The sequence below is a fragment of the Mustelus asterias genome, chromosome 10 (genome assembly GCF_964213995.1).
Source record: "Mustelus asterias chromosome 10, sMusAst1.hap1.1, whole genome shotgun sequence".
Taxonomy (NCBI): domain Eukaryota; kingdom Metazoa; phylum Chordata; class Chondrichthyes; order Carcharhiniformes; family Triakidae; genus Mustelus; species Mustelus asterias.
Genome location: NC_135810.1, coordinates 2,628,274 through 2,644,568, shown reverse-complemented (window position 1 = coordinate 2,644,568; position 16,295 = coordinate 2,628,274). Strand labels below are relative to the sequence as shown.

General features: G+C 44.8%; 1 protein-coding gene across 2 annotated transcripts in view; it reads right to left on the bottom strand.

The window, feature by feature from the left end:
• The window catches only part of fgf14 (fibroblast growth factor 14), a 165,264-nt gene that overhangs the window by 126,390 nt on the left and 22,579 nt on the right, over positions 1 to 16,295 (bottom strand). For both annotated transcript variants that reach the window (XM_078221529.1, XM_078221530.1), the window contains exon 2: positions 1,398 to 1,508. In XM_078221529.1, the coding sequence (XP_078077655.1) occupies positions 1,398 to 1,508 (111 nt within the window). The remainder of the gene's footprint in view (positions 1 to 1,397; positions 1,509 to 16,295) is intronic.

The window sequence follows — 16,295 nt, the reverse complement described above, 5'->3', positions numbered from 1 at the left end:
CCATTTTAGAGAGGAGTTAAGAATCAACCACATTGCTGTGGCTCTGGAGTCACATGTAGGCCAGACCGGGTAAGGACAGCAGATTTCCTTCCCTAAAGGACATCAGTGAACTAGGTGGGCTTTTACAACAATCAATGATAGTTTCATGGTCGTCGTTACAGAGACCAGCTTCACTTTCTTGATTTATTAATTGAATTTAAATTCCACCAGTTGCCACGGTGGGATTTGAACCCCTTTCCCGACAGCATTAGCCTGGGGTCTTGATAGTCCACTGAGATTACCACTCCACCACCGACTCCCCATCTGAGCCTTGCCGGGGTGTCCATGTTTTGAAAAGGACCAGTGGGCCCATCTCCTAGCCTGGCAGGGCTTACCCTGGTGGCTACTGTGGATGGTGCTCTCCCCACCCCCTCACCCTCCCAGGGGAGGCAAGATGAGGCCTTTAAATGCCCCTTAATTGACCTAGGGGTGGGCAGAGTGACCTAAACCTTTGCCACCGCTGATTTAAGTGGGAGTGAGGCTGGGGGAGATGGATAGGCAGTAGGCACGGTGGCACGGGTGATTAGCACTGCTGCCTCACAGTGCCAGGGACCCGGGTTCGATTCCAGACTCGGGTCGCTGTCTGTGTGGTGTTTGCACATTCTCCTCGTGTCTGCATGGGTTTCCTCCGGGTGCTCCAGTTTCCTCCCGCAGACCAAAGATGTGCGGGTTAGATGGATTGGCCATGCTAAATTGCCCCTTACTGTCAGGGGGACTAGCTGGGTAAATGCATGGGGTTATGCGGATTGGGTGGAATTGTGGTCAGTGTAGACTCGATGGGCCGAATGGCCTCCTTCTGCACTGTAGGATTCCATGATTCTAGGTTATCCGCCCTGTGCAATTTAATAAACCAACCTCCACCTTCCAGCCTGCTCTTGGTGGATTGGGAAGCACTGACATCCGTCCATGGTGCAGGCAAATGTATTGTTGTTGACTCCATTTTCTCCTTTGTTGAGATGCCTTGGGTACCACATTCCACTTCTGTCACATGGCCTACTGCTTATGAAATTTAGCTGACATCTCACTTGCCATTGTTTAGAAGGAACGCTGGAATTTCAAGGCAACTATCCCCCTTACCATGGCGCGTGGAGTTCTCCCTGTTCTTGAGGCTTTGGCACATTCCTCTCACTGCCTCACTGATGAATCGGGGGCCCAATGGCATCTCTCCTCGGACATGTCCAGATGTGTGAACTCTCCATAAATGGATCTGTCACACCCACCCCGGAGGGTAGGTGTTCTAAAATTAAAATAATTTGCAGAGCGCCTTTCACCACCTCAGGATGTATCAAATCACTTTACGACCAGTGAGACGCCTCATGCTTCAGTCATTGTTAGATTTAAATAAAGTCAACACTTACTGGAATTGGTGCTGTCATCTTTTGTTCCGTCAACAGCTCCATCAGAGTTCATCTGCAAGTAGAAGCCTTGCCTGCAATATAACCTGGTCACTATACCCTTGAGCTGAGAATCTGAAAAACAGTCAAAGGTTGTGGTTGAGAGTCACTCCCACTGTACCCGGCTGATATTTGCATTTTCACAATTTCCCTACAATTCTTCTCAAAGCGGAGGTCACAGAATTGGTGGCAACTGATACTGAGCCAGAGATACCAAACACTGGCTCATTGCAATGCTCAACGCTGTCCTCACACCTCCCCATCGCCAACAAGAACGTCAAGACATGGAGAGGGTGCAGGGCAAATTGACCAGAATTGTAATGGGGGATGAGGGGCTTCAGTGGGGGGGGGAGGGGGGGGGGGGAGGGGCGGGGGGGGAGTGGGGGGGGGAGGGGGGGGGGGAGTGGGGGGGGGGGGAGTGGGGTGGGGGGGAGTGGGGGGAGCTCAGATTTAGAACTGGAGGGGAAGTTAAAAACTCCCGTTTTACACAGAGAATGGTTGTGATCTGCAATGCAGCAGATTCCTGAATAACTTTCAAAAGGGAACTGGATAAACACTTGAAAGGGAGCTACAGGGATAGAGCCAGAGACTGGGATTAACGGGACAGTATTTCCAAAAGAGCTGGCCACAGGCACAATGGGCTGAATTGCCTCTTTGTGCTGGATGATTGATCCTAAGAATAGAGGACACAGTTCCCCTCGGATTGGCTTCATGGTGAAAAGACAAGTTCTGCTTGCCCTGCATTGTGAGGGCTGGGCCAGAGGGAACATCACTGTAGTCGGAATGTCAGGAGGAACATTGACGCCACAAATAAGCTGAACACGTACAGCATGTTTACACATAATTCTTACACTATTTAATATATTTATGAATCAATTAAAAATGGGGTCTACCCAAAAGTCGTTGCTAAAAGCTGTTCACTAAATTGTTTTAATCAACTACTTAATTGCAATTTCTGGAACAACATTGGTACATTATTTGATAAAGAACTTGTCATGAATTAATTCATCAATCTGTTAAATTGTTTGTTAACTAGTTTTATAACATTAAATAAATCCCATTGCAGTCTAGAAAGAGGTTTTTAATTTAACTTTAATATACAGGGGAACTGGAATTCCATGGGGTGAATGGGCATGACTTGGGGAAAGTGTAGTGACCTCCCTACAGATGTTGTAATGTCAGGGAAGAGAAAAACCATTGATTTTCCTTTAATCCACAGAACCAAATAATCCATGCAATGCAACAAGAGGTCACCCAGCCCACTGAGTCTACACCAACTCTCCGCAAGAGCATCATACCCAGGCCCAGCCCCTCCGCCCTATCCCCATAACCCCACACATTTACCACGGCCAATTCACCGAACCTACACATCTTTGGAGCCATTAAGAGGGCATTTAAAGACCCCCTCCTTTCAAAGGCAGCAGCTATCTGTGGTTTCTGGGACACTGATAGCTGGAAATGACAGAATATTCAGCTCCCACCTCCCCTCCCCAACACCCCAGGAAAGACTTCCTGTTGCAATGTAGAAATCCTTTTATCTAAATAAAGAGGTGTCTTATGTTTTGGGAAGGATTTCGCAGGTTGACATTCAACCTGTTTAGCCGCGTTATGAACGCACCTTCCTTGGCCATCAAGTCCTGGGTGGGACTCGAAACCCAGGGCTTCTGGCTCAGAGACAGGGACGCTAACCCACTGCACCACAAGACCTCCCTAATGTAATATATCAGAAGGTACTAAGGACTATAGCGTGCCTCTTCATTAGAGAGAGACAATCGGTTATATACAGCCTAAGGAACACCGCGCCATAAGTGTGGTGCAAAGTGAGGAGGCCATCTCCATGAGTCACAGCCAGTACTGGAATTGAACCCAAACTGTCAAACTCCAGCTATCTAATCAACTGGGCTAACAGACCCCCGCATATCTGAAAGGCAGTGGATGTTTTAACCCAAAATCTCATGTTTGTGACCAACCATCCCCGTTGCTATCAATTAGAATTGAGTGGTCCAAGTCCACACTCAGAATATTCAGAATTCCAAGTTTTACTTTTCCTCAATACTTTTTGTCATAACAACAAACTCAATCAAACTTGCTAGAAAATCCAAACTCCTTTAGCTGAAAGGAAGGTTTTTAATTAAAGAAACTTTTGGACCACATCATGTTCCAATGAAAGTGAGTCACTGGATTTTAATATCACACATTAAGAGACAGAGAAGAAGGGATCATAATGAAAGGGTTCAGATGAACAAAGAGATCTCAATCAAAGGACAAATCACACAATTGCTAAAACCTCATTCCGGTGACGAATTGCACTGTTGGAAGCTACAAGACAACAGTTTGTCTTAGAATTTCCTTTTGAAAAGTTCGATTTGACCCTGTTCACATCTTTGGGACATTAAGAAAATGTACAAATGTCCGGAATATTCCGGTCGTTCATGCTGGCGGGATCTTCTGGTCCTGTTGGCGGTGCAGTCCCACCGTAGGTTTCCCGACGGCAAGGGGTGGCATTCAATAGGACACCTCATTGTCAATGGCGGGACCAGAAGATCCTGCCACCGGCCAATGATGCGTCACCTCTGCCATGGCGGGGAAAATCCCACCCATTGGATTAAACCGAAGTGATCCTGTATCCTCCCACCTTGTCTCCAATACTGGATCCGTATCAGATGCAGCAGTGGTTCAGATGTCCAATGATCTATCACTGGAGTGTAAATCCTCCAAACATTGTGTGACAGGGAAGAGATTCCCCATGAGTTGTGAATCACCGCAAGTAACTGGATGATTTACCCCTCTATTATTAGTCTGACAAAAATGGCAGCTCATCCCCAACCTACAGCTAATAAATTGTTCTTAGAGATTTTTAAAATTTCAAATGGTTTAATATTCTTCCTTTTCCTTGCTGTTGCTTTTTTCTTTTCGGCCTCTTAAGCCAATTTTTCTTTCCCTCTCTTTATTTCTCTTTCCCGATTTGACTTTAATTCACTTGATTTCTTTCTCCATTGTTCCTCTGTTGGACAGACGGCTGGCCCTATCATTCAGTGAGCTCTCAGATACCCCATTGCCCTCCCTCACCGTTATGTCAACACACACTTGCAGCTAGCTCCAGGGCTAAAATATTGCTAGTTGAAAGGTCAGGAAAAAGCCTAACCAAGAGGGCAAGCAACAAGGTGCCGCACTCTGGCACATTCTAGGCCAATACATTTATTGCCATCTGTTTGAAAAGCCATCAATTTGTTTGCTCATACATCTCCAGGGGTGAGGTTGATGGGGGAAGGGGAAGGGGGGGTTCACATTTAATCAGGCAGGAGGTGGCAGGTGGAGACCCTGTCATCTTCCCACCTCCACCCTGAGTAAGCCCATGGTAGGAAGCCCCATGGACGAACATCCCACCCCCACTGTCAATTGAGACTCTTAAATGGGCAATTAATGCCCAATCATGGGCAGTATCCTGCTGTTGCTGGGATTAACCCAGTGGCAGGTGGGTGAGGGGTGCACCATAGATGAAACGTGAAAAGCAAACCCTGGCCTGTTTGCTTGCAGGCTCCTTGGAAGTGAGGGGAGGTTGGGGGAGGGGAGTTTGGGGTTTGTCATTCAAAGGCACTCAGCACCTAATCAACATTGGGAAAGGGCGGGAGGGGGGGGGGGGAATTGGGAGACACCCTTTACCCTTGCTGCTGATCCCCCAGCACTTTTTCACCCACAGACCCCACTCCACCATATGCAGCCAGCTGTCACTTGCCAATGTGCCCAAGCCCATCCACAATGCGAGGCCTTGAGTGGGTGCTGTACCTGTTGCCAACCTCTGTTTGCCCAATGAGTCTTGGCGGGCAGAGCTTATGCCTTTGGGGTCCTTAATTCTGAGGGAAGACCTGCTGCTGGCCTGGGTAACACGCGATCATAGAATCCCTGTGGTGTAGAAGAAGGCCATTCGGCCCATCAAGCCTGCACCGACAACAATCCCACCCAGGCCCTATCCTATAAACCCTGTATTTACCCTGCTAATCCCCCTAACACTAAGGGTCAATTTAGCACGGCCAATCCACCTAACCTGCACATCTTTGGATTGTGGGAGGAAACCGGAGCACCCAGAGGAAATCCACGCAGACATGGGGAGAATGTGCAAACTCCACACAAACAGTGACCCGAGGCTGGAATTGAACCCTGGTCCCTGGCGCTGTGAGGCAGCAGTGCTAACCACTATGCCACTGTGCCACTCTGTTGTGGGCCTTCCCGGAAAGAGATGATATGTGGCTCCTGCCAGCTCTCCAGCCAGCGGCTGAGAACCCAGTCACCACATCAAGATTAGTCCCAAGTCTTTTCCTGGAGTTGAGTGGGAGAAACTCTTGAGTAAAGAGTTACTCTGACTGTCCATCCCTCAGTTTATTCACAATAAAACTCTCAATCAGAGCAAGTTATTACAGACTACTTTTAATTAAAAATGTTCACTTACTTTTAACAAAAAACCTATCCTCATCTGGCAGACACATGATTCAGAAGTTATATTATTGTCTCTGTGTCAACATGAGCGCAATAAACTCCGTCGCTCATTTACTCTGAGATGCAAAGGATAAGAAATTTACAATACGCTTGTAGAACCATCATTAATAAAATTAATAAGCAGGTTTTGTGTTCCAATTCTAGTTGTATCTCTGGTTTTACTGTGTGAAGGATTTTGGTCGCGTGAAAAGGAGAAACTATTGGCAGTGACAGAAGGATGAGTAACCGAAGGATAGATTTAATACGATTGGCAAAAAGCAGAGGAGCGAAGTAGAGAAATGTTCTTCCGCAGCGGCCTGTTGTGATCTGGAAGGTGCTGCCTGAAGAGGTGGTGGAAACAGATTCAATAATAACGTTCAAAAAGGGAATTGGATAAATAATTGAAGAATTGAAATTTGAAGGGATGTGAGAAACAGCTGGCAAGGGGAAGGTGGTGTGAGACTAAGTGGATAGCTCTTTCAAAGAGCTGGCAAAGACATGATGGGCCGAATAGCCTCCTTCTTCTTGCTTCTGTGACATGAGAAATGTAAACAGGGAGTTTGGCACTTCACAATTCCTTGAATATGGACCTTTGTGAACTGTTCCTACTCAGAACATCTTCCATCTCTTACTTGGATTTAGTGGCAAGAACAAGGGACAATCCCCAGAAATTATTTTATGAAAATGAAAAATTGAACTTGTGTAAATGCTTCAGTATTCAAATCAACGAATGAAGAATATTTTGTCTGCACTCACCATCATATCTGGTTTACTTAATCATTTTGCTGTTACAATGATATTATCAGTGTAAACGTCACCTTTGATTAATACAGCATGCTTTGTTTCTTGTTTAATGATGATATAAGTATACATGAGACACTTTTATAAGTGCCAATGGATATAAGGTAGGCTTTTGATTTTATTGGACCACTCTACGCTTAAAAAAGCCCAGAAAATGAGATGAGTTTCTCAAGGATAAAAATGATGGGGTTACCATTTATGTATCTTGACAAATTATGAATGCAATTTGATTCAGAAATATATGAGTAATAATCTTACTGCTGAACCATTTTAGCAACAGCACAGTTCCCCTTTTTAATGCTAATGCCAACTAAATGATTGTGAATCTCAGTCAAAGGCGTCTAATGCAGGAAAGTGCCACATGGCCGGGAACCAAAAATAATCCGACTTTCCATTTCCTCATTGGCTTGTTTCTTGAAGCTGCAACAATTACAAGGAGCTTTGATCCACAGACAGCAGACGATAATCGTGATCTGCTTAGTGTTGGAGTGGGTGAATACAGCTGGTCAGGAGAACCTTCAGCGCTGATGTAAAATTGACTGCCTCTGTAGGGGATATCTCTAAATCTAAATTAGTTTGTGTAATAATCTACTACTATTACCCAGCAATGAAACCAGACCCCCATCAACTCTGCAAGTTCAAAGATGCAGACTGATCCCCTGAGCAGGTGACCAGTACACTTACAAATAATTGTTTCCTATTTACAAATGGGTCAAGACCGACTGTAATAATTATTGTATGACATACCAAAAGAGAAAACCTGGAAAATCTCAGCGGGTCTGGCAGCATCTGTAAGGAGAGAAAAGAGCTGACGTTTCCAGTCCAGACGACCCTTTGTCAAAGCTTTGACTTTAAAGAGCTTTGACAAAGGGTCATCTGGACTCGAAACGTCAGCTCTTTTCTCTCCTTACAGATGCTGCCAGACCTGCTGAGATTTTCCAGCATTTTCTCTTTTGGTTTCAGATTCCAGCATCCGCAGTAATTTGCTTTTATATTGTATGAAGTATATGTGCCTATCACTTGTCCAGATCCACACAAGTCACAAACAATAAATCTCTACCATCACACAATAGCAGGATTTGAGTTGATTTGATTTGATCTGATTTATTATTGTCACATGTATTCATATACAGTGAAAGGTATTGTTTCTTGCACGCTATACAGACAAAGCATACCGTTCATAGAGAAGGAAAGAAGAGAGTGCACAATGTAGTGTTACAGTCATAGCGAGGGCGTCGAGAAAGATCAACTTAATGCGAGGTAAACAGGAATACATGTGTTGCATCACTTCAGGTAACAGAACTGAGTGAATTAAAAAATTAACACTGTCATTGCATATCGTTAGAATGTAATCAGTGACAACTTTGTGTTGGATGGAATGTGACCAATGGGAACAAGATGTAAGGGTCAGCTGACCCAGTAAACCATGGAACCAATTACAGAGGGATGTAATAGTCAGCTGACCAGCTGATTCACTATAAATAAGGAACGATATAGAATTGTGGAGAGCTTGGAGTGGCCCAGGGCGAGGCCCCAAGTTTGGAGTATTGATATTTCTTTATTAAACCCTTTCTTTGATTTATAAGTTGGAGTAAGTTTTGTTGTATTTTCATTGGCTGCATTTTGAAGAGTTCCCTCTGAAGAAACACATGTTGCTAATACGTCCATACTGCTGACAGGAGACAGATTTCTGTACAATTTTATTGTGTCGTTACAAGTGCAAGTAAGGTAGCATTCCCAATAACTATACTTCATGTTGCTTACAAAATTATGAATTTTGAGATGTTGCTTATAAAATCAGAAATTCTGAGGTACTAGTTCCATATTGGGGCAGCACGGTGGCACAGTGGTTAGCACTGCTGCCTCACAGCGCCAGGGACCCGGGTTCGGTTCCGGCCTTGTTGTCACTGTCTGTGCAGAGTCTGCACGTTCTCCCCGTGTCTGCGTGGATTTTCTCCGGGTGATCCGGTTTCCTCCCACACTCCAAAGATGTCAGGGGGATTAGCAGGGTAAATACGTGGGGTCACAGGGATAAGGCCCAGGTGGGATTGTGGTTGGTGCAAACTGGATGGATCAAATGGCCTCCTCCTGCACTGTAGGGGTTCAATGATTCTGTGAACATATTTAGTATTCGATATTACTTTTTATCATCTGCTTTATCTCTTTTTACTTAATAAAGATTGAGGATAAGAGCCATCGTTGTAATGCAATAAGAAGAATCTTAGGCAAGTTTGCATTTCAAATGAAGATGACACTGACTGAATATTACTGATGGTATTTTCAACTTTTCCCATCAGCATGCAATGGGTTAAGTCGGAAATTGCCAAAATATTATTTTGGTTAAAATATTACACTTTGACATGCTCTTGGGTGGTTGATTTCTGTATTTACTGGTTGAGTGTCAAGCATTACCTGGCAAGAACACAATCTGGTGGGAAAAACCCTGCAGAACCAATCAGATTTTCATTGAACTGTACAGTACAGGAGGAGACCATTCAGCCCATCATGCCTGTGCTGGTTTCCCGATTAATCCCACTCCCCTTCCCCTACAGCCTGGCAATGTTTCTCCCGGCCGGTATTCACACAATTCCCTTCTGAAAGTTTATTATTGAATCTGCTTCCACCGCCCTTCCAGGCAGCGCCTTCCAGATCACAACAACTCACTGTGTAAAAAAAATCTCACACCTCCCTCCTTCTTTCGACAATTCATTTAAATCTGTGTCCTCTGCTTACTGATCTCCATGTCACTGAAAACAATTTCTGCTTACTCTGCCAGAATCATAGAATCATAGAATCCCTACAGTGCAGAAGGAGGCCATTCAGCCCATCGAGTCTGCACTGACCACAATCCCACACAGGGTCCTATTCCTGTAACCCCACATATTTACCCTGCTAATTCCCCGGCACTAAGGTCAATTTAGCATAGCCAATCAACCTAACCCGCACATCTTTAGACTGGAATCTTTCATAATTTTGAACACTTCCATTTCACTTTTTCTTAACCTTCTCCACTCTAAAGAGAACAATCCCAGCTTCTCCGATCCCTCCACATAACTGGGATCCCTCATCCTGCCCCCTTTTTGATGGGTAAACAACACTATTTTTTCCTACCATTCGTGTCAGGAAAAGGAGATAGCATGAAAAATTTCACCCAACTCTTTGAAGTACTGTCTTGAGGAATATGATAGTTTGGCAAAGGGACTACGCAGGCTGAATGCATGCTCTGAGTGACAATTTCAGTCTGATCGCATTGTGACATTTCTCGTGTAATTAACATTGTGAGTGGGGGACAGCTATAGGCTCACAGTTGCATGCAATCTTTTTTTTTACACAGGATAGGATTAACAGTGATTGATGACCTTTTAAGCAAAGCATGTGACATGAGAGTCTGCAAAAAAAATGTAATCGCTTTGCACTTGGCAAGAATTTAGTTGGATACAGAAAGTGCCCTCAACCAGTGGATCTCAGACAGACAGGGAGTGAAATGAATCAGCCAATTGTACCGCTGAAACATTATTTATTGTCCTGAAGTGCAGGAACTGCTGTCAGAAATAAGTACATCAATTCATCAAATAAATATCACTAATCACTCCAACCATCTGGTTAAGCTAATATACGAGTTTCATTAATGTCCATGATTATAATCGGTAAAATCAATATTTTCAAATTCACTGAACAGTGAGATCTTCTCTGAGGTTACAACAGCATCTTGTATTTATATAGAGGCTTAAATGTTGTAAAATGACCCAACATGCTTCACACGAGTGTTATCAAACATTATTTCACACATAAGCAGCTATTAGAACTGGTGATGGTGGGGGAGTCCAGAACTAGGGGGTCATGGTTTGGGGATAAAGGATAAACTTTTTAGAACTGAGGTGAGGAGAAATTTCTTCACCCAGAGGGTGGTGAATGTGTGGAATTCAGAATGTAGTTGAGGCCAGTGGGAGGTAATGGCCTAGTGGTATGATTACTCCAGAAACTCAGTTTAATGTTCTGGGGACCTGGGTTCGAAACCTGCCACGGCAAATGGTGGAATTTGAATCCAATGAAAGAGAACTGGAATTAAGAATCTACTGGTGATCATGAAACCATTGTCGATTCTTGGAAAAACCCGTCTTGTTCACTAATGTCCTTTAGGAAAGGAAATCTGCCATCCTTACCCGGTCTGGCCTACAGGTGACTTCAGAGACACAGCAACTGCCTTCTGAAATGGCCGAACAAGCCACTCAGTTCAAAGGCAACTAGGTACAGGCAATAAATGCTGGCCAGCCAGGAACATCCATGTCCCATGAGTGAACAAAAAAATATCCAAGGAAATACTCCTAAAGTGTGGTCACTGTTATAAGGTCAGTCAATTTGTACACATCAAACTCCCACATCCGCAATGAATTAACTGACCAGATAATATTAATACGTGGTTTAGCCAGATATTTATACACTTCTAAACAAGCCCCTTACATCCATACAGATTATTTTAGAAAGATTTGCAGAATTATATTTTGCTGGATGTTAAATCAGCTTCAACAGGGGAAACAGTGGCAAGTATGAAAACACTCTCTGCTTTGGTACTCTGCCACAATGCTCATAATTCACAGCTGGATCCAAGTCTTTAAGTAATTTGCTATTACTAAAAATTGCTTTCCATCAACTCTGATTCTTTTGAGATGAGGGGAGGAGATAAATTAAATCACTTTAAAATCTGTTCACACCTTGGCAAGGTTTTTAAAAAAACAATGCCAGATGCAATTTCTTTGCTCCTATTAATCTCGTTACAGCATTAACTTTGTATTAATTAAACAATTTATTTACGTGGCATTTGGATAATTAGGCAGATTAATGTTTAATGCCAAACAAATCTGTCAACTTCTCCCTTCAACTCTGGACTGCAGAGAGTTACGCAACTACTGGCGGTGAGAATGGAGGTAATTGGTTAATTCCTCCATCAATCACTCCTGCAGACCACACTACTGTAGGTGACCAGCACTGATTTGATGCATGTCATTTGAATTTTGTAACTATTCTCCACTTACTGCGTTTGCTCGAGATTTTATTGGGAGACTTTTGGCCATGAGTTCTGTTTGCTGTAGTTCATGGAGATTCTTACTTTTTAAAGAGATTATGTTTGCTGTATAGTTTACACATCCTTTGCTATTATTGTCTGGGTAGTGTGTACTTCCTACAGCGCAGTCAATACATTACTTCTGGAATGAAGTCACTGTTGTGAGATAGGAAATGTGGCAAGTTATAATCAGCAAGCTACCACAAACAGCAATGTGATAATAATCTGATCATCCACTTTGTGAGTGTTGGTTCAGGCAGACATATTGGCCCAAGATACTGGGGAGAATGCCCCTATTCTTCTTTGAAATAGTGCATGGCCCATGTCTACCATCTCAAATGGACACAAAAGATCATATGATACAATTTGAATGTTGGGCTTGGAACCAATGGATGATTTAGTTAAATAAAACAGGGAAATGAAAAGTGTACAATATAAAACAGTGGGAGGCACGGTGGCACAGTGGTTAGCACTGCTGCCTCACAGCACCAGGGACCCCGGGTTCGATTCCCAGCTTGGGTCACTGTCTGTACGGAGTATGCATGTTCTCCCCGTGTCTGCGTGGGTTTTCAACTGGGTGCTCCGGTTTCCTCCCACGGTCTGAAAGACGTGCTGGTTAGGGTGCATTGGCCATGCTAAATTCTCCCTCAGTGTACCCGAACAGGCACCAGAATGTGGCGACTAGGAGATTTTCACAGTAACTTCACTGCAGTGTGAATGTAAGCCTATTTGTGACATTAATAAATAAACTTTAAACTATACTCCACTGCCCTCCTTGAAATATGAAAAAACAAAGACACTACACTACATGTAACACTACATTCTGCACTCTCTCATTTCCTTCTCTGTGAACGGTATGTTTTGTCTGTATAGCGCGCAAGAAACAATACTTTTCACTGTATGCTAATACATGTGACAATAATAAATCAAATCAAATCAATCAAACTATTCATTTGTTCTCTCTCACAAGACAGAAGATCTTTCTCCTAATGCTTTAATCTTGGTGAAGATATAGCTCCCTGTACTGGACATCAAAATCTTCAACACGGGACCCTGCCAACAACTAGGAAACTGAAAGCGTCTCTTAGACAAAGCAGATGGAGCTCAGTATAAACCTCTCACTGTTGACCCTCGCCACTAAACTATCATTCAGGAAGGACTGAGTGATAGATATCAATCTTACACATATCAATTGAATCATGTTCCTTCACTGTCGCAAGGTCAAATTCCTCCCTAACAGCACTATGGGTGTACCTACACCACCTGGACTACAGTGGTTCCATGGTGGCACAGTGGTTAGCAATGCTGCCTCACAGCGACAGGAGCACGGCTTCAATTCCGGCCTCAGGTGACTATGTGGAGTCTGCACGTTCTCCGTGTGTGTGGGTTTCCTCCGGGTGCTCCGGTTTCCTCCCACACTCCAAAGATGTGTGGGTTCGGTTGATTGGCCATGCCAAATTGACCCTTATTGTCAGGGGGATTAGGAGGGTAAATGTGTGGGGTTATGGCGATAGGACGGGATCTGGGTGCAGGCTCGATGGGCCGGATGGCCTCCTTCTGCACTGTACATCCAATGATTCAAGAAGGCAACTCACCAGCTCCTTCTGAATGCAGAATAGGGACAGGCAATAAATGCTGACCTGGCCAGCAATGCCCATGTCCCATGAACGAATTCAAAAAACTATAAACAATCAAATCTCCTTCTCAAAGGCCACAGACACAACTATGAATCAAGCTCTCTGTCCTAGGCTGCTTTTGATTCACAAATTTGTCCCAATATGGTTTCTGACTTCCTTTGTAGGATTGAGCAAGCAAGGAGCCCCAGCTAAAAGGGACTGAGATATTAATCTCCTGAAGGTTGGGTAGTTTGCTGCGGACAATGGTCTGTCTGAGGTTGCGCGATTGTTTGAAGGCAAGAAGTGGGGGTGTGGGGATGGCCTTAGCGAGATGTTTGTCTTCATCAATGACATGTTGAAGGCTCCGGAGGTGATGCCGTAACTTCTCCGCTCCGGGGAAGTACTGGACGACGAAGGGTACTCTGTCCACCGTGTCCCGTGTTTGTCTTCTGAGGAGGTCGGTGCGGTTTTTCGCTGTGGCGCGTCGGAACTGTCGATCAATGAGTCGAGCGCCATATCCTGTTCTTATGAGGCTCCACTTCTCCAGCTTCCACCCTAAACACTCCTCCGAATACACAGGATCTGCTCGGATGAGGAGGATCGCAACAGACACCTCCAGACACTGAAAGATGCCCTCATAAGAACAGGATATGGCGCTCGACTCATCGATCAACAGTTCCGACGCGCCACAGCGAAAAACCGCACCGACCTCCTCAGAAGACAAACACGGGACATGGTGGACAGAGTACCCTTCGTCGTCCAGTACTTCCCCAGAGCAGAGAAGCTACGGCATCTCCTCCGGAGCCTTCAACATGTCATTGATGAAGACGAACATCTCACCAAGGCCATCCCCACACCCCCACTTCTTGCCTTCAAACAACCGCGCAACCTCAAACAGACCATTGTCAGCAGCAAACTACCCAGCCTTCAGGAGAACAGTGACCATGACACCACACAACCCTGCCACAGCAACCTCTGCAAGACGTGCCGGATCATCGACACCAGGCAAGACTGTTCTCTTCCTGTGGGGGAGCACTTCAGCAGTCACGGGCATTCAGCCTCTGATCTTCGGGTAAGCGTTCTCCAAGGCGGCCTTCATGACACACGACAGCGCAGAGTCGCTGAGCAGAAACTGATAGCCAAGTTCTGCACACATAAGGACGGCCTAAACTGGGATGTTGGATTTATGTCACATTATCAGTAACCCCCACAGCTTGCCTCTGGACTTGCTGGCTGTTCTGTCTGGAGACAATACACATCTCTTTAACCTGTGCTTAATGCTCCCTCCATCCACATTGTCTGTATCTTTAAGATCTGGTTGGCTAGAACATAGAACATAGAACATAGAACAGTACAGCACAGAACAGGCCCTTCGGCCCACGATGTTGTGCCGAGCTTTATCTGAAACCAAGATCAAGCTATCCCACTCCCTATCATCCTGGTGTGCTCCATGTGCCTATCCAATAACCGCTTAAATGTTTCTAAAGTGTCTGACTCCATTATCACTGCAGGCAGTCCATTCCACACCCCAACCACTCTCTGCGTAAAGAACCTACCTCTGATATCCGTCCTGTATCTCCCACCACGAACCCTATAGTTATGCCCCCTTGTAATAGCTCCATCCACCCGAGGAAATAGTCTTTGAACGTTCACTCTATCTATCCCCTTCATCATTTTATACACCTCTATTAAGTCTCCCCTCAGCCTCCTCCGCTCCAGAGAGAACAGCCCTAGCTCCCTCAACCTTTCCTCATATGACCTACCCTCCAAACCAGGCAGCATCCTGGTAAATCTCCTCTGCACTCCTTCCAGCGCTTCCACATCCTTCCTATAGTGAGGTGACCAGAACTGCACACAATATTCCAAATGTGGTCTCACCAAGGTCCTGTACAGTTGCAGCATAACCCCACGGCTCTTAAACTCCAACCCCCTGTTAATAAAAGCTAACACACTATAGGCCTTCTTCACAGCTCTATCCACTTGACTGGCAACCTTTAGAGAGCTGTGGATATGGACCCCAAGATCTCTCTGTTCCTCCACAGTCTTCAGAACCCTACCTTTGACCCTGTAATCCACATTTAAATTTGTCCTACCAAAATGAATCACCTCACATTTATCAGGGTTAAACTCCATTTGCCATTTTTCAGCCCAGCTTTGCATCCTATCTATGTCTCTTTGCAGCCTACAACAGCCCTCCACCTCATCCACTACTCCACCAATCTTGGTGTCATCAGCAAATTTACTGATCCACCCTTCAGCCCCCTCCTCTAAGTCATTAATAAAAATCACAAAGAGCAGAGGACCAAGCACTGATCCCTGATCAGTGCTTGGCTGTTGGGATTCGCATTCTAATCAGTATTCTGTAACTTGATTTTGTGTCTCTGTGCTCTGTTTGAGAGCACATTTCCACTCCATCTGACGAAGGAGCAGCGCTCCGAAAGCTAATGGTATTTGCTACCAAATAAACCTGTTGGACTTTAACCTGGTGTTGTTAAAACTCTTACTGTGTTTACCCCAGTACAACGCTGGCATCTCCACATCATTCCTCCCACACTCCAAAGATGTGTGGGTTCGGTTGATTGGCCTTGCTAAATTAACTCTAGTATCAGGAAGATTAGTAGGGTAAATATGTGGGGTTACAGTGCCCGGGTGAGACTGTGGTCAGTTCAGACTTGATGGGCCGAATGGCCTCTATGATTTTTATACCATGAGGGTTGCTCACAAACTGTCCCCTTTAAGATACGACATAAATAGGTTTAAAGGTACCACGCATTCAAGTGAATGGGCTGCACAAAGCACAAAGCAGTAAGAGTGGACATTGGTCATCTTATCTGGTTGTTGAATTGGACGTTGAGTCTGGAAGTCGGTAAAGTGTCAGATCGAGGGATGAGGTGCCTTTTTGCATGAAAA